Consider the following 19,509-nt stretch of genomic DNA (forward strand, 5'->3'; position numbering starts at 1 on the left):
TGTTTACCAACATCCAATGAGGTATCCGATAGTGGCAGTAATTCTGATTCTCATATATTGTGTGTGCATGTGTATGTGCGTGTGTGTGTGTTAGAAACAAAACATGGTGTCATTTCAGTTAAAAATGGGCTGTTTGTCTTGCAGAACCAGGAAGCCTGATAAATTAAAAACTACTTTCAAATGATGAACAAGAGGAACATTAATATTAATATTAATTAATTAATTAATATTGTCTAATTGAATACTTATAATACTAGTCAGATGTTGTTAGAAACAGTATTTCTGTGGGTGGTGTAAAACTACATACTTTGAATCACAAAAACATTTTGAAAAGTAATGAAAATACTTTAAACTTTAGTTCATATGGCACAACTAGCAATAAATGACTTGTTTGGTTTTTATTAAAGGTTTGGGGGTGAACACATAAATCAGTAGATTTTAGTGTTATATGCCAATTACCCAGAGCTGGATTAGGGCTAAATGATACCCTATGTTGGGGATGTCAAGCTCGTGATGTCATGTTGTTGTCACATGATGTATCGCGACTTTTTTCCCTTTGCTAAACTTAGGGTGGGCATGACCAGCACATGACGCATCCAATCCGCAGGCTGCGAGTTTGACACCCCTGCCCTAAGTACAAGCCCCTCAATGGAAGCAAAGGTCTCTGCCATGAGAAGGGAAATAAATGTGATGCCTATCATAATGACCCTTTCAAACCAATTTTTAAAGTTTTAATCATTCACTATGCCAAAGAAAACACTTTTTAACAAAGCAGATCAATGTCAAACATGGCAGATAAATTCAAATAAAGTCAACTGTGAATTAGTTAAGAGCATGATAGCTAGGTGAAAAAAATAACTCCATGGTGCCCTCCTTCTATTGGGGAAGTAAGCATAAGTTTATTTTCCATAACAGTTAATCCAGGCTGAAATTAACCACATGTATTTATTTAATGAGTCAGGAGCTAGCAACTATTTCAGGAATTACTTTCTCAGAAGTTTAAATTTGTCAGTAGATATTTCTAACAGTTATGAAAACCCATTTATATTAGAAACATTCATTTAAAGTTTAAATTTAGCAAACCTTTTTTATTATACATAAATATTATATTGTTCACAATTATATTTCAAACAATAAAAATCAAGAAAACAGTGTAGGATTATGCTTTTGTCTTTTGGGGGGGTGATTATTTACATTCAATGAAAACTATGTTCAAGAAAAGCCATAGGAGGCATCAGAGTAAGCACATGTATGCACACTCTTACGAAAGCCATAATTACAAAAATGTCTTTGCAAAATAGATTTTTCTTTAGGAACTGTCTTTCATGAGATTAATAAAAAATCAATTTCTCTTTGCATGTAAAAAGTACAAACCAAGAGGATAAACAAAGCAAAACTAAACCAGATGGAAGATACAATTCTTAATTAAGATTGTCTTTTTCTTCTGCTGCATTTTGTTGCTTCATCTTTCCAAGAAAAAGCTGGCAGTAAACATCAATGTTGCATATCCCAATGTTGGATGACCTTTTCAGGAGGAAGTCATATGCTTTTAATTGATCATCATGGTCTTCCAAAGCCTTCTGTTTTGCTTCTTCCTAGTCCTTGCTTTCTCCAAGAGACATGGAGCCGTGTGTGTGTGTGTGTGTGTGTGTGTGTGTGTGTGTGTGAAGTGTGTATATAAGGTATCATATACAATAGTCTAATGTAAAAAAACCAGTAAAGCCCTCAAGTAGAAAAGTAATACAGTTCCAAAGATGAAAAAGAAATCAGCATAAATGTGTAGCCTCAGATATATTTTACAGCAGGGATTTCCAACCTTGGCAACTTTAAGATTTGTGGACTTCAACTCTCAGAATTCCCCAGTCAGCTTTCATTGAAGTATCTTGTGTGTGTCAGCATCCTTTTCCCCCTCCATAACAAAATAGTTTCTCACTTTTACTCATATGGAATTTTGGTTGTGATCCATTTTGTATTCTCTGTATTACAGGTAGTTCTTGATTTACTCTTGTAATTAACACCTGAATTTCACTTGTTAAACAAAGTGATTAAGTGAGTTGGGCCCAATTTTATGGCCCTTTTTGCCATACTTGTTAAGCAAATCACTGCAATCGCTAAGTGAACTGGGTAGTGAGCTGAACAGATCCTGCTTCTCCCATTGTCTTTGCTTGCCAGAAGATGACTATAAAGGATGCAAATGGCAGTTACGTGACCCTGGGCACTGCAACCACCCTAAATACAAGCTTGTGCCAAGCATCTAAATTTTGATCATGTGACCATAGGAATGTGAAATGGTTGTAGGCTTGAGGACTGGTTGTATTCACTTTTATTAATGCTGTTGTAACTTCACCTGGGCACTAAACAAATGGCTGTAAGTTGAGGACTATGTTCCTTTCCTTTTGTGTATTTTAATTGTTTCACCTATTTAACACTTTTCATAATTAAACAATGACTGAAAACTTTTCACATGGAACAAAAATTAGATTCAGAGGATATGCTACCATCTGATACAAATTAGTTCTGAACAGAGTAGAGCTTATTTCTAAGTAAATATTCATAAGACCAGATTCTATTATACTTACACAGATCTAAATCCAATTATAACCTGTTGAATTTATTTGTAGACAGTGAAAACCTAGTTGTTTGGCAAGTACTATTGCTTTATTTATTTGTTTATCCCTTGTATATTGCTCCTAACTACTAAGTTCTATTTCTCTGCTTTGAGTAAGAGTCCTGGGGCAGCATAGTGGGAGACATACATACATGCATGGACTTAAGATTGCTATTATCTCTATGTGTAAACACTAGGGATTAAACCTTTTGCATTCAGAAGATGCACTTTCCCATTAGGGCATCTTTCTTCTAGTGCACATGGAAACAAATGCCTGTTTATGAACAGTAAGGTACCGCATAACATATGGCTGAAGTTCACGCACTGCAACATCCAGACTATTTATTAGGCCACTGATGTTAGGCATTTTGGTTGGGAGTTTTAAGCAAAAGGTTATTTGGCTCTTGTTTATATATATATTTGTAGAAACATGGTTATATACCAGAGTAGATGAATACAGCTGACTGTGTAGACTAGAGCCTGCTGCAGTGTATACTTCTGATCTATTCCTTTGTTTTCCAAGGCAAACCAATGAAATTGAAGGAAGAAATATTCTATTCATTTCCTGATCTAAATTGCTGCATTGTGGACCCTCTTCAATATGTCCCTTCACAATCTGAGTTGAGTTTTTCCTTAGATTCAGAATGGTTCCCATTGTATGGTATATTAGGCCCAAGAGCTCCAAATTCCTTGCCTGGAGCAAAAGGAACACATGAAGCAGACAGCATATTTTGAGGTCCTCTCTGTTTATTTCAGAAAGTGCAGAACGAAAACTTTTCATTAGGAGAAGGATATGTATATAACCCTAAAGCATGGTACCCTCCTGGCCTGCCTGAATAATATCTCATTAAGGCTCCAGTGCAATGAAAATACACGGTTCACATACAAGTCACTTCACACACTACATGTTAAATGTTATCTCCTCCATCTATGAATTGCTTATATATCATTTTACATCTGGGAGTCAGTTAATCATAAACATAAATAAATAGAATAAAAAATCATAAATAGAAATAATCTATAAGCCATTACATTTAACATTGCTCACCTATACCTTTCTTTGAATAATCTTCATAATCATCTTCTACAGCTGTTTCATACAGATGAGTCATGAGCTTTGAATAGAAACAGCTATAGTTTGTGTTATACATTGATTCTCCTTTCCAGCTTGTAGAGATATTATAGATCATATGGACTTCTACAATTGTAGTCTTAATGAATCTGAATGTTAATAAAAACTAGACAATCCGTAACATATTTCAGAGATATTTCCTTACATAAACAGAAATAGAATGGGCAAAAAAGCAATGGGAATGGGAGCAACTTCCAACTTCCTGCCAGCTTGACCACAACTAACCATTCTCTGGCAGCCAGTGATGGGACCAAAAGAGTCAGGACAGGTCTACCTGATATATAGTGGCCATAGTAGGGGCCAGTGTATCTGGCCTCTGGAAAGCTAGGACAGCATCAGTATACTGAACTGGTGGCAGCACTGCACAAATTTGCAAAATTTCAGTCTCATATTTTGGATGCATTCTGTAAGTTAGCTCATTTGAGGTACCTTGGAACAAATATTGTTGTCCAACAACTTTTAGTTTCGCAAGTTAAATATTACAAAAAAAAAGAATTTTACTAGTATATAGGCAAAGAGAAAAAGCATTCTCATTTCCTCCAATAAAATATATAAATATATAAATAGCAATAGCACTTATATACCACTCCATAGTGCTTTACAGCACTCTGTAAGCGATTTAAAATGTCATATTTCCCCCCAACAATCTGGGTCCTCATTTTACTGACCTCAGAAGGATGGAAAGCGAGTCAATCTTGAGCTGGTTAGGATCAAACTGCAGAGAAGCAGCCTACAATACTGTATTCCAAACACTGCTTCCCCACAACTCCTTTGCTTTACCTAAAATTAAATGTCAATATATATAAATGACACTCAATATGTAAGAATGTATAGCATTGCATTTAAAAATGGAGGTTACTCTGTTTCAGATTGTATTGCTTATGCATAAGCCTACTTAAACCCAATGGAACTTTAAACTGAATATATTAATACAGGATTATATTTGGATGGCTTTAATTTAACTATAGCTCACATTTTTTCTCATTCCACATTACTTTTTGTAATATGGTGAATAAAACCATCACACTTACTGGAATGGAATAATTAATTTTCAAATATTATTACTAACATTAACATTCATATCAAGTTCACATTGTTTTCAGAGGCTGTGAGTCATTTACACATATTTAATTCAGTGTTGAAAAATATACCTAGATCCATCTGAAAAGCCAATAACTGGCAGGGACAAAAAAGAAACACTAGCAAACATTTTTAAAGGCCATATTTATATCTTGTGGAAAAGGACTTTGTAGAAGCCCTTGATAAAGATATGCATTAATTTTTAAAAACTTAAAATGTTAAAAATTGTACCCCTGAATCTCTTGTCATGGTTACACAAAAACTAGCAACTTTTACTGAAAGAATCAGACATGGGATTGTGCTATTTAAAAAAGTAATTTGCTCTACTAGAAATACAAGAGATTCTTCTTAAGGAGTAGCCATGCTGTTCTGCAGCATGTGATATCCTGATAAGCGTGATTTCTTTCCTAAAAGGCGCCTTGTCAAAACAACTGGCTTGCTCTAGCATTCATTTTGCCAATGAGGAAAGAAAATCATCCCCAGTATTTGTTCTTATGTGAAAGAAGCCAGAGAGGTTTTTTTCTCTTTATACAGGCAAGTGTTAGGCGAGATAACTAGAAGGAGCTGCTGGCAATGCAGATGGCAAACAGCTTTTGAAACCAAAGACCCTGAGCATCACAAAATTCTGCCTAAAGCAAAATGTAGGAACTTCACAGAGAATAGCCAGCAGGCTTGTGTCTCTGAGTCAGAGGAGAACAATAAGGAGTTAAGAATCGGCAACAGCTCTACCAGAATTTTAGAACAGCTTGATTTAAAGAGAAGAAAGAATTTATATCCTCTCTCTCCCCCTTCCTTTGCCTGGATGGTCTGGTCTCTCTGATAGATAGATCACATGGGCTTTCTTATACTCAATTGCTGCAAGAGCGCCAGCAGCTGCTGCTGCTGATCTAGGAAACTATATCGCGGCTGTTTAAGTGTGTCAATGCCTTATGGTCCCCAGCTCCAATTTAAAACAGGATACCACAATGTATCTCTGAATAAGCCGATAGGAGCCTGGGATCTCACCTTTTTCCTCCCTATGCTCCAGAATCTAACCATGTCTATCTGTTGTTGCCTTTTTTTCAGGGATTATGGATCCTCAAAAAGGAAATCAGGTAGGAGAGCCTATTTTATTTTACACATAAATTATTTGTTTTTGAATGGGAAGTGGGATATAATCAAGCTGTTTTTTCAAAAAAAAATGCTGTTTGAAATGGACTTGCTGCATTGGGGAAAGGAGTTACTAAAATTTGTAGTTAAATAGATGTTTCCTGTTCCATATATAAATCTCCCTATTTCCAACTTATTGAACTGATATTGTATTGTATAAAGCATATTATACTTCAGCTAATTCATCAAAGAATTGTTTGATATTTGACTTTGCATGTTGTAAATTTGCTTACACTAGACTCTTGTTTGAAAGCAAGATAATCTAATCTTCTCTCCCAAAGCTCATATATCCTGGCCCAACCCTACAAATTGAAATAGTTTGCTGTGGATTTATTAACTGAATGAAACAAGTTCACGTGCTACTATCAGGTATTCTTCTTTTCTGAACAGAACTGGGCCAAAATATCCTGACACAATTGAGTTTTGAAGTAGGTACTAAAGCACTGCAGAGGTTAATTAATAATATGCAGCTAAATAATTTTTGGCAAACAAACCAGAACCACCACACCCCCTAAATGTTTGTCTTCTTATAATGATAACCATAATAATTATTAGTTATTCTATTGTGACACTTGAAATATGTTGATTAGATTGATTGATCCTACTCCAATTTAAAGATTGAACTTGATTTGTTTAAGGGATCCGTGGAGAAACCAAGAATGCTTCATATGTCTTTACATACTTTAGAGAACCAATACGATTGGGAGAAATAGCTATGCAGTTGTAAAAAGGATGAGAAGACATAGCTAAGCAGTTGAGTATTGCTGTTACATCCTTATAGGGAATCTAACCTTCTTATAGGGAGTCACCATACAAAACTTGTTTCTGAGGAGGCCATACTGAATTATTGGGATTTCTTTCTGAATAATATGTATAGTCCATTTGCAAATATAGTTATTCCTGATGCCTCTGCCAAGATTATGTGTGAAGTAAATTCTGCTTTGGAATTTTCTTTTTAAATAGCTACATGGCAGACAGCAAATCGCAGATGCAGCTTAATTTAGAAATTCAACCATAGAGAAATGTGTACTAATAGATTTCTCCCATAGACTGCATTCACACATGTATCAGAATAATAATGTAATTTGATTTTGAGTTATATTGAGTGCACTCATAAGTAGAGACAAAATCCAAACTGGAGCTTAGATATAAATGCTTGCTTATATTTTGGGGGCATGGCTTGTTATAATTTATATACACCTCATATAACTCATACTTATGTTGAGACAACCCAGTTATTCATTCCCCAGAATTCATTTGACTTTTCCTTGTGCAGTGATCAACAAGATATAACTATGGATGGCTTTGTCAGTGGGAAATTATTGTTTTCCGAGTTCTCTCAACCTCAAGGAAGCTATGAAATTGGCTTTCCCCAAAGTGGAGTAAATAAATAAATCAGAAATATAATCATAAGCTGATAAATAATGTTGGAGCTTATTTTTTAATTGTCCCTCTTATGCCATAGGGAAAGAAATGGGCATAGTAGAGAAATATTTACAGAAGGCCCATTTGGGAGCCACTCTATCACTTTGCCTCAGAAAGAGGCAGATAATGTAATCCTGAAAAATAGTTTGTATCATATGATTGAGGAAGCATTGTCTTAGTCTTTAAGACTCCAGGGAGTGTTCTTTTTTAGCCAACTTGATTAGATTTACATCTCAAGAGCAAAACATGCATCCTTCTGATCCAATTAAGTATATCATTTGAATATGAAAGGGCAGTAAATCACTTTATCTGATGTGTTCTTATAGCTTTCAGGATTAATTCAATTGTGGTTCAAGTAATCTAGTTCTCTGAGTTTGATTAGCCTATATCAAGCATGAATCATAGAAGCTAAGTTCAAATGTGGCTCAAATCACACTATTTGTAGTTTACCATGTGGTATAAACCTAACTGTTGAAATTGGATTTTTTCTTTTCCTAGAAATCTTGAAGCAGTCATATAGATGCTTATGCAAGAACCAAAAACAGTATTTAACCCTGAAATGCATGTCACAAAGTGATTTATTCAGGACACAGTGAGAAGAACCTCTTCATGGCAAATACAGACCCGAGTTGCTTCTTTATTTAATCCCAAAACTTTCTGTGCCATACTTAAAATTCAGTGCAGTATAAAATGATCACATAATGAGAATTACCTACCTTTCTATAAAAACAAAATCCATCTAAGTTCTTTTTTCCATGAGGGATCATACCATGCTTTTAAAGCTTAATGAGTTGTATGATTGTGAGGGCTTGTAGATTGGATTTTATGGTTTAGTATGGTATATATATGCATAACAAATTATGATTTATCCAATAAGCTATGGTTAAGCCATAAAATGTGTTATATTACAATCTGGCAGTAACAATGGGACAGCAACTTGTATATCGGTGGCAAAAATAAACAGGTGGCACAACAGACCATAGCCAACAATGGTTGGTGTGGTTGGTTTTCCTACAATTTGCAATGTATGGCTAGCCAACACTTTAAAAAAGACATTGAGTTTTATTTTAGAAAAAAACAAATGGTGGTCTAACAGAGCCAAAGATATCATTAGAAGATGGAAAAATCTGAAATACTTTTAGAAATACTGATGACATTTAAAAGCCACAGCAACCTACTTTTGGTAGCTTAGTCTCTTATCTTTCCAGAAACAAAAAAAATGAGAGTTAGCTATAAATTATCTATTTTGTCCAAATTCAATTTAAGATTTAAACAAAAACCTTAGAATTATAGACTGATGTCTCAAACTAGTTAATGATTCTTTTCTATGTTCCTTCCTTGCTAAAGAAACCCTAAGTGAAACAATTCAGAGATTCTAATGCAGATCTACTTCTTGTAAAACATCTGAGATCACACATTGTACATTATCTTTTTTTCCCTCCATTTTCAATGGTTCTCGCCAATAGGACTCAGTTGGAGATCACCAGGATAGGTAAAGCTATTGGGAGTTTTCATGGATGATCCAGCAGTAGGAACTTGATTAATAGAGTTTTAAGTAATATTTTCACATGATGTTATATTAATGCATCATCTCTGCTTCCCTCACCCTACTAGACGTTATGGTATTATGTAATGGTGTGCTAGTAGCAAAGGTTGTGAATTCATTTTTCCCAACAAACTCGAAGCAGCCATGTAATTTTTGGATTATAGTGATGAAAGGAGATGTTTGCATGTACAACAGAATATATATCTTTCAGTGTATAGCTACATTGAAATTCACATTGAGAAGAGAATATGCTCAAAATTGCCTAATTCTTTATTTTTCTTATCTGTATTGTAAAAGTTTCATAGGCTTTTTTCTTTGTAGTGGCATATCATCTGCAGGAGACTAGGAATTTCATGGAGTCTAATCTATAAAATCTAGTCTCAGTATACTTGAGTCTTGATCTGCCTCCTTGAGATTCATTTCATCTTTTAAAAATTTATTCTGCTATTGAGCAATGCTTTTTTAATACTGTTTTTATATCTTTCATCTTTCCTTTCCTCTATTGAAGGAAATGGATGGATGCACATACATAACAGGAAAATAATATTAGTAGTTTGATCCACATATGGCTGCCACCATGTCATTTGAAACCGTATTTGCACACATATGTACAAAAATTTGGACAAAAAAAAAGGTTAAATGTGGTCCTTGCCAACAAAAAGTTACCTGCTTCTGCTTTGGTCTAGGTCAGGGTCACCAGCCTTTTGGACCTCAGGGACCACCAAACTCATATTTTTAAATCCCAAGGACCACTAATATGATTTTTTTTTAAAAAAAAGATAGTATATTTAATATAAAAATGTTACTTTTATATTAAATATAATTTTAATATTTAAAAATAATTATATATATACATATATATATATATATATATATATATATACATATACATACATACATATATATATATATATATATATATATATATATATATATATATAAAATGATGTGATATATATATGATGAGATATATATATATCAACATCACTCTGAGAAGCACAGAGCCAAAGACAGAAGCCTGAAGATGATGAATGAGACTTCATCGAAACGTTGCCTAGATACTTCCAATCTTACGCGGGAGAAAACCCGAATAACCAAAGATCCACATACTAATACCCGCGAGAACCTCAGAAAACACACACACACACACACACACACATATATACCAACTCCTCCCCCCTCACAGCCACACATGAAACAAACAGTGCACAACATCTCAGACAAGATCCTCACTGAAGCTGAAACCAAGATCCTTTCAAAAGGATTCAACTTTGCTGTCGCTCCCAAACACATCCCCACAGAAACCATCATATGCGGAGTTGAAACCAGCCTGACCAAAACCAACCCTGATGATGCTAACAAAATCAGACTCGAAATCACCAACATCCTCTGCACTACCAAACCACCCAAAAGCAACTTATCCAAAGAAGAACAAACTGCACTACTTAACCTGAAAGAAGACACCAGCATAATAATCCTACCAGCAGACAAGGGCAACGCGACAGTGGTAATGAACACATCTGACTACCAAACCAAGTTAACCAACCTACTCCAAGACCCCACATACAAACCCCTAAAGACAGACCCCACCACCTACCTAGAAAAACTACCAAATCCAAAATAAAAGCCTCCCCATCAGTGAAGAAATCCAGCAAGGAATCATACCCAGAGAAAAATCATCCAGATGCCCCAAGCTTTATGGTCTCCCAAAATACACAAAGAAGGAACCCCACTCAGACCAATAGTCAGCTCCATAGGCTCACCTCTACAAAACCTGGCCAAATTTCTCGCCAAACAACTACAACCCTATGCAGAATCCATCAACTCACACGTAAGAAACTCATTCCAGTTCATCGAGATCATAAAGAAACAAAACTTACAACCTAGCGACCTACTAGTAAGCTTCGATGTCATATCCCTCTTCACCCAAGTGCCAATAAAAGAAGCCTTGACAGCCATCCAAAACAAATACAACCCCCAAGCACATCCTAGATCTAACCAACCACTGCCTATCCAATACTTACTTCACCTACAATGGACAAAAATACAAACAAATAGAAGGAGCACCCATGGGATCACCCTCTCACCTGTCATCGCAAACCTCTACATGGAACACTTTGAAACACAAGCTCTAGAAAAATACGACCACAAACCCAAACTCTGGCTCAGATACGTAGATGACACCTTCATAATCTGGCCACACGGGAAAGAAAAACTGAACAACTTCCTCACATACCTCAACAGCCTACACCCCAAAATACAATTCACCATGGAAACAGAAGCCAACAATCAACTTCCTTCCTAGATGTCTTGGTATACAAAAGATCCAATGGCTCCCTAGGACACACCATCTACCAGAAGAAAACACATACTAACCGCTATCTACATGCACTCTCACACCACCACCCAGCACAGATCAATTCCGTAGCCAAGACACTCATCTCCAGAACAAAATGCTTAGCCGATGAACAACACCAAAAACCGAACTACACACTCTCACCAACGTACTTACAGCCAATGGATTCCAAAGAAAGAAGATTACCCACCTAATCCAAAAAGAAACCCCAACCAAAATCCAAGACAGAGAACAAGAAAACGGCAAAGCCCTCCTCCCATATATAAAAGGCACTACAGACAAAATTAGCAAGATCCTCCAAAAACACAACATCAAAACAGCATTCTGCACAAACAGAAAAATATCCACCATCCTAAGAAACCCCAAAGACAAAATCGAATTAGAAAACCAAGGAGTATACGAAATCCCCTGCACTGCCTGCCCTACCACATACATTGGACAAACTAACAGAAGAATAAGTGCACGCATTGAAGAACATAAGAACTCAATCAAAAAGAAGAAACGACCTCTTCCCTGGTCCAACACCTCAAAGCCACAGGACATGAAATTGATTTTAAAAATACCAGAACTATCGCCAAAACCGAACACTTCAACAGCAGAATAATCAGAGAAGCCATAGAGATAGAAAAACGCCCACACAGCATGAACAAACGAGATGACACCTCCCGCCTTCCAGCCATTTGGAAACCCGCCCTCATGAACAGACGAGTACCTAACATGAAAAAGGACACCGGACCCACACCCATGAGAGCCACACAAGATGCCACCACCACATTTCCATGTAGAAAACAGACTCCCACCCATTCAGAAAATGAGAAACGACCATGGACCAGAAACTGCACTGCAGCTGCATCACTACCCACTTCAAACCCCTCTGAGCCATACATGAAGCAAACCGACACCCACTATGAAGATGCAGCAGGACCACGAACTAGAAGCCAAACAGCAAGATCACAACTCTCCAGCTCAAATCCCCAGCAACTAAGACTAACCTGAGCACAACCAAGCCCCCACCTGAACAGAACACGCCTCCAACCAATCAGAACACGGCTAACCCCCAACCAATCAGTACACAGCCAAACCCCTACCAATGAGAACACACCCCCACCCAATCAGAACACAGCCAAGCCCCCACCCAATCAAGTCCCACCCCACTGGCAGTTAAAAGGAGGAAGCAGCTGCAATCTCCATTACTCTGAGAAGCACAGAGCGGGAGACAAAAGCCTGAAGATGATGAATGAGACTTCATCAAACGTTGCCTATATACTTGAATCTTACGCGGGAGAAAACCCGAACAACCAAAGATCCATATATATATATATATATATATATATATATATATATATATATATATATATATATATATATATATATATATATATATAAAATGCTTATTTAATTATAACAAAATCATAAATGCTTAATCATAACTATGGGACAGAGCAAAGGGAAAGGAGGGGCCTCTCTCATCCTTGGGGGAGAAAGAGGATTTAATGCTTTGGGGAGTCAAAAGAAGCCACATGGGGCCTGGAGGCTGGGAAGACGAGGAGGAACCAGCTCCCCCTCAAACGGAAGAAAAGCAGACCCCCCCCCAATCTGGTCTCCTGTCATCTCATACCTCCCCAAGCCAGATGTGGCTGCCTAGAGTTGGGGGAGGGAAGGAGAACCAGGCTGGAAGCACCAAGGAAGATGGGCTTCTAATAACCAGTTAGCACCCCTCCCCTTTGGCCTCCACATAAGAAAAGGACTCCCTGAGGCTAAGCTCCCGCTGCTTCCAAGCAGAGAAGGGTCCCTCTCTATGTGGAGGCTGAAGGGGGGTATTGAACCCCAAAAAGCTGGAGCTCTTGCCTGTTTGGTTATTAAGAGCCTGTCTTCCTTGGTGCTTTTTTGGTCTGGGCATTTGGTCTCCCCCAGCCCCATGCCAAAGGAAAGCCAGCCAGGCTTCTCCTTCCCTCCTCCCCTTCCCTCTCCTCCCTTCCCCCCACTCAATCCTACTTCAGGACAGAGGAGTGAGTGCTGAAAACATGTGTTGTCATTTCCAACACGCATTTCTCCGGGGCTCGCCCGCAATTCTTCACGTTTCTCCAGGCCTGGCTTGCTGAGGGGGGAGAGCAGCCCTGACATCTCTGCTGCCTTCCCCCCCAGGAAAAGAAAGAGATCAGAAACATAGCTCTCGCTTGGGCAAAAGAGCGGAGATCAGAAGGCATAGGCAACAGAAAGTGGCACTTTTCAAAGATGGCAGCTTCCGTCTTCTCTTGTCTGTGCCTTCCTTGACCTCAGCTCTTTCACCCCAGTGAGAGCTAAGTTTCTGCTTGCTTTTCCTGTGCTTTCCCTGACAGCGATGGCTGGGGCCGTGGGGTGGGCAGCAGAACAGACCGCCAACAGGGATGAGAAAATTGACATCCCCGCCACCCCATTCCGGACCTCTGAACTGGATAGTGAGCACAGACTTGCTTACTCTGCCCCCTCCCATCACCACCAGCCAGTACTTTTCCTGTTCTGGGCCATCCCTAAAGCCCGTGGCCATTGAGGAAGAGCCCAGGCCAGGAGAGGCAAGCTGGAGGGTGTGGGAGTGCCGTGCAAATGCAAATAGCGCGGTGCTCCTACACCTTCCAGCCATCTCCATTGCCACTTCAGTCCGCCTGTGCTGCCAGCCCCCTCTTGCTGCAACAGCACTGTTACCTCATCCTGGCCAGTGAGGGCTGTGCTGCTTTTTGCATGTTTGTGCTCGGCCAAAGGGTGGGGGCCAGCGGGGGGGCAGGCCATTTGGGAGGTGCAGCCTTGTGTTCCCACCTGGATTAATTACTTTGGGGGGTGCATTGGGGACATTTCTCTGCGGCCCACCCAAAATTTTTCACAGCCCACTTGTGGACCACGGCCCACCAGTTGGCGACCACTGGTTTAGGCCACAAGTGTCAAACCTACGGTGTTATGTTGGCATCACGTGATGTTTTGCAACATTTTTTTCCTTCGTGGAGCTGGGGTATACGTGGCCTGCACATGACACATCTGGCCCAAGTGCCACCAGTTTGACACCCCTGGTGTAGGCAGTAAAACAGCTGGAATTTCTCTTCCTCATTTACATATACATAAACTGGTACACCTGTGTTTGTTTTGAACAGTAAGGGGATGGGATGTGAAAAAAGGATCCAACTGAAAACATCCTTCACATATAGTTCCTTCAAGAAAGCAAAAGCTTAAACTGGATCAGGAGGAGGATACATATCAAATATGTATTTTATATACATGGAGGGAGGGAGGGAGGGATGGAGTAGGTTACTTTTATAGGTTAAGAGTTTTTCAGAAAGCTTCTGTTCACAAGTGAGAATGACTGTTTATGAACTCTAAACTGGTCTGTAAATTGGAAAAATGCTGTCTAACTATAATACTTCAAATGTTCAGAAGAAATACTTTAGACTTCTGAATGTAGCATCTCTGTGAAATATTAAAGCAGCCTGTCACATTTCAGGCTACCAAAGGTCCTGAAAAATATTGCTGCTGCTTCAAGGAATCAATTCATAAAATATAATTCAATTCATAAAGTAGGCATATGTTTTTTTTCAGGCCAATATGAAAGCCTGGAAAAAAATTGGATTGTTTTAATGAAAGCCGGAGAAGTGAATTAGCTGCTGAAAGTTCTGAAGCATTTCTTCTGAACCATTTTTGAAGCACTGACAACCCTACAGGTAGTCCTTGACTTACAACCATAATTGAATCCAGAATTTGCATCATAAATCATGCTGGTTATTAAGCAGGTCTCCACATGACCAAGACCAATTTTATTATGTTTTTATGCAACAGACATTAAGTGAACATGACAGTTGTTAGGTGAACTCTTGGTCTGCATTGAGCATTTTTTGCTGGAAACCAGAAGTAAATGTTGGTTTCAGACAAAAATATAGTCACATGATCATGGTATACTGAAAATGACCATATATGGGATAGTTGTGAGTGCCTAAAATATAATAACATGGCGGGGAGTGGGGGAGCAACCCTCAGAACTTTGAATCCAGGTCATTAGCCACCTTGGGAAAGTCCATTGTAACTTTGAATGATCGACTGGTCATAAATCAAGGATTATCTGTACTATATAGGTTAGGAGCCTCCTGGGTGATATGATTAATCAGAGGGACTCATTTAGGACTAATACTTTGAACCTGTACTCATACCTTGCATTGTGTGGCTGCTTCAGTTGTTGCTTCCTAGAATATAGTGGGGTTTTTTTGTTTCCAGATAAAGTGAAGAGCAGCCATGTAAATTGAAACCACTGCAGTCAACAGTAGAGTAAAACACCAGAACAAATTAGAAGAAATTAAACAAAAGTGATCTTTTTGCTTTGTGCACTTCTCTGAGAAATCTCAGCTTCATTTGAAATGACTGCAGTGCAGCATGCTGGAAGGCAGGATTGGGGTGGATTGGAAGAAGGTATGTGCTTTCTGCAAAGATCTGACAGCTGAAATTCTTTTTGGAAGTCTTCTCTTCTGAAATATTTTCCTTTCTGTGTGATTTTTCTTAAATCTGGCTTGCATCATTTGAAAATCTTAATTTATTTTTATGAACTGTCAGTGCATGATATGATTTTTGCAAGGTTCAGACCTTACTGGCAATTCCGCTAATGCCAACTAACTCTTCACAGTACTGTTGTGAACTGTTCAAATCCTGCTAAAGTTTTTCTTTGCCAAGGAGCTTCCAACTTCACTAGTTAAGTTTAGACAAATGCTCCATAGTTTGCAGGCAGTTTAATAATAGCTTCAAGACAGGATGCTTCATCTTATTCCAAGGAGGAGCGTGTTAACTCTGAAATGCAATAATAAATATTAATGTTGCCTAAATATGGAGTCCCCAGGAGACTTTCTGAATAATGATTGATGCAATTTTCTTGTAGGCCTTTAAAAAGGTAGGATATACAATTGGAACAAAGGAGAGGGTGCTTGCAAAACTGTATTTCATCTGTCCTCACTAAAAAATGTATAAACTCTCCTCTTTGAAATCTGGTCTCAATTAAAGTGTTAGGGTCCAATTTCTTAAGAAGAACGACATTGCAAAACCTTTGTTTGGATCCCTCACCAGTCCTAATTGGCTGTGGAGTGAATATGTAGAAGAATAACTTCAATAGGTGAATTGACGTAGTTCGCAATATTCATTGGTTCCGTCCTGTGCTTGATTAACATTTTAATAAATCAAATGCATTGATAATCTTTCATTTCCTCAAAAAAAGAAAAGACTTTGAGATCCTAAGGAGGCAAATTACTATTCCAGAAGTCATGGCCAACTCTTAGGGTGTTTTTTGTTTTTGTTTTAAAGAGAGATTTTTCAGGGGCCTTTATAAATGTCACTTCCAATTGGTAAACTGGAATGATGGGATTTGTCAGATGGTTCTTATACCAGCTTACCTCTCAGACAAGATGTGCTTGGAAGATTATTTTTGTAGAAATACAAGGATGGCCCCTCTGTGAGAACAGACGCTTCTTAACTACACTCTAAAAGGGAATTGGACTAGTTTAAATTAGGGGAAAACTGTCCTTCAGCTAGTGGAAATTTGGGAAGCAAAATGCTGCACATGATCAGATTGACCAGTGCAGCTGCCAGAACAGAAATAAGCACATGCATACTTTATTAAATAACAGCCTAAGAAGCTGGATTTTGTTGGCCCAGCCAAGAATGTGGTATCTTAGCAATCTATATATTAGTAAGGTATATTTGCAAAGACTCCAATCAGCTAAGTGATACTGTCTGGTTATAAGCCAACGTCTCTCCTGCCTCCACCCCCTCCCCCTTAGCAGACATTTAATTCTTGCCAAAGTTCCTGCATTTTCCTTCTAGCCTGCATAGTTGTAAATGTTATTGATGGCAGTGAAGTTATCCAGACTCTGCAGCATACAGCTGTAGCACTTAGACCTTTAAAATAGTGGTGTTACAGCTCCTTGAAATTTGAATGTGTGTTGTCTTAATATAGCAGCCATATGAAGAGGGGTAGGTAGGGGGGTAGGTAGCTGGGGGTTGTAGTCTGTCTTGGCTCCCTAAACCAGCCTTCCCCAGATCTAGACTAGCCTCCCCCAGACAAAACAAAATAATCCTATAGATGCCTGGTGTCTTAAATAAGATCAGGTGGGTCCCCTTCCCCTCCTCTGGAGGATTAGGGGCAAATATATTATGTTTTACAAAAACATATCTGTGGTAATTTTCAACCTTAATTTCCTAGGAGGCTCTGTTTACCATGAAGGAATGATATGCCTGAAAAGCAATTTTAATAATGCAGAATATACCTTATTTATGCGAAGAGTGTGCAACCCTTCTCTTAAATTACAGTCTGGAAAGATGGTACTTCTGGAAAAAGAAAAATGAGACATTCCTGAGATATTTTTTCTTGTTTCCCTCTCCCCATTTTGCAGTTCATATGTTCAGTTCTGAAGTACCATTCAGTCACATAAATACAAAATGCAAATATTTTCAAACTCTCTCTCTCTCTCTCTCTCTCTCTCTCTCTCTCTCTCTCTCTCTCTCTCTCTCTCTCTGTGTGTGTGTGTGTGTGTGTGTTTTTTTAAATCCAGATTAGAACCTAAGTAAAGAAGTCAAGTCCCTTTTGGGCTAATTGTTGAATGGTGGCTTCATTTTCATTTCATTCTTTTCATGATCATCCATTATTAAATAACACTATATAAACTGTTCACAGTATAAACTGCAAAACTAGACCAGTTTGGTCTAGTGGTTAAGGTGCTTGTCTAGAAATCAAGAAGCTGTGAATTCTTATCCTACTTTAGGCATGAAAGCTGGTTGGGGGATTTTGGGTCAGTCACTCTGCCCAAGTTATCTCACAAGATTGTTGGGAAAATAGGAGAAAAAAGAAGTATTAAGTATGTTCACTACTTTGAATTATTATAAACTATAATAAAGGCAAAATAAAAAAAATAAATGACATGAAAGTGATTCAACATCTCATGATATTACAGCAGAAACTCAGTTTTTTTCGCAATTGTGTTGCAAAGCCATGGATCACAGAATTTGTATCATTGCAGATCATATTTCATCATTCTTTCTCGTCCTTTCCTTCCTTGTAGCTCTCTGTATTCTCTTCCTTTTCTGACCAGCAGGCTGCTAAGAAAATAACAAATTACTTTTAGCAAGTTCTGAAACTATTCTTCCACTTCTCCTCCTGGGTTCTTTCTATTCCAATGAAATAAGCAGAGTGCTACCTGCAGGGTGCCCATCTCTGTTTTAGGGATTCAGAACAATTAGAATATGTATGATTGTCATGCTATTTTTAAAAAACGAAATCCTTTGAAGTAATGTTAAACAGATGCTTCAAGCTGAAATGTACGAGCTGTCTTCCCTCTTCAGAAGCACTCTTATTTTTTTAACTCTTGTTTCTGGTAGTGCTATCAGATGAGTTTGGGGAGGGGAGATGGGCTGCTAAATTTACCAGAAGCAAATGTATCTTTTCACTGGAAATCTACAATGTATTCTGCCAGATACTCACTTCTCAGTTCCTAATGTCTTGTGTTGGGAGCTGTTTGTATTGTTTTGCTTCAGTTACTATTGATGGAGCATATGCAAAAGGAGAAAGATGCTTCATTTAAAAATTTACAACTAGTTAGCATTCAGGGCAATCTGATTAAATGGCAATTGTGTGAAAAACTTGTTTACACTTCAGCTGTTCTTGCAAAATGCAGTTCAAGGTTAAAAGTTTCCTTTTCTTCTTCTCTAAATTCTCTGTCTGAAGTAGGTCAGTTGCATACTATTTTAAAAACTACATGTTGTGCCACTGCAAGAGCATATGGTTCCAATATAGCCAAAGCCTTAGGCATTTTCTTATTTCAGATATTTTTCATCAGTGCCAGTTTTTTGGTTTTTTCATTATTGTTTTGGCAGAGGTAATACAAACTCTGTTAGGGGTAGGTGGAGAGTACTGAATTCCACCCCCCCCCCTTGCAATTATTTTGTGGCTTTATTTCATTATATTGTCACCCCAGTTTCTCTTTATCCAGACAAATCCCAAAAGCACAACACAGAATGTGCTGTTGGGTTTAGTGTTTTAACTGCTCTTCATGAATTCCTTCCAAGTCTAGCTTTGTACATCTAAGAGTATGGTCAAAGCTTTCCAGTGGAATAGATGTCTGTTCAAAAATTTGTCTTTTAACTAAATACTCAATTTTGTGAGCAAACCAGTAATTTCCAAGAAAAAAGTGCATTATTTCACCTTATAATAACCCGTC

The 19,509-nt window shown here is 38.1% G+C and overlaps 1 protein-coding gene across 7 annotated transcripts in view; it reads left to right on the forward strand.

The window, feature by feature from the left end:
- Window positions 1–19,509, forward strand: part of SH3PXD2A (SH3 and PX domains 2A) — a 227,394-nt gene that overhangs the window by 116,347 nt on the left and 91,538 nt on the right. For 3 of the 7 annotated variants that reach the window (XM_026704720.2, XM_026704719.2, XM_087932795.1), the window contains one exon: window positions 5,886–5,914. In XM_026704720.2, the coding sequence (XP_026560505.1) occupies window positions 5,886–5,914 (29 nt within the window). The other 4 variants (XM_087932796.1, XM_026704723.2, XM_026704724.2 and 1 more) reach the window with 4 other exon arrangements.

Source organism: Pseudonaja textilis, chromosome 4 (genome assembly GCF_049901715.1).
Source record: "Pseudonaja textilis isolate UNSWEBS1 chromosome 4, rPseTex1.2, whole genome shotgun sequence".
Lineage (NCBI taxonomy): Eukaryota > Metazoa > Chordata > Lepidosauria > Squamata > Elapidae > Pseudonaja > Pseudonaja textilis.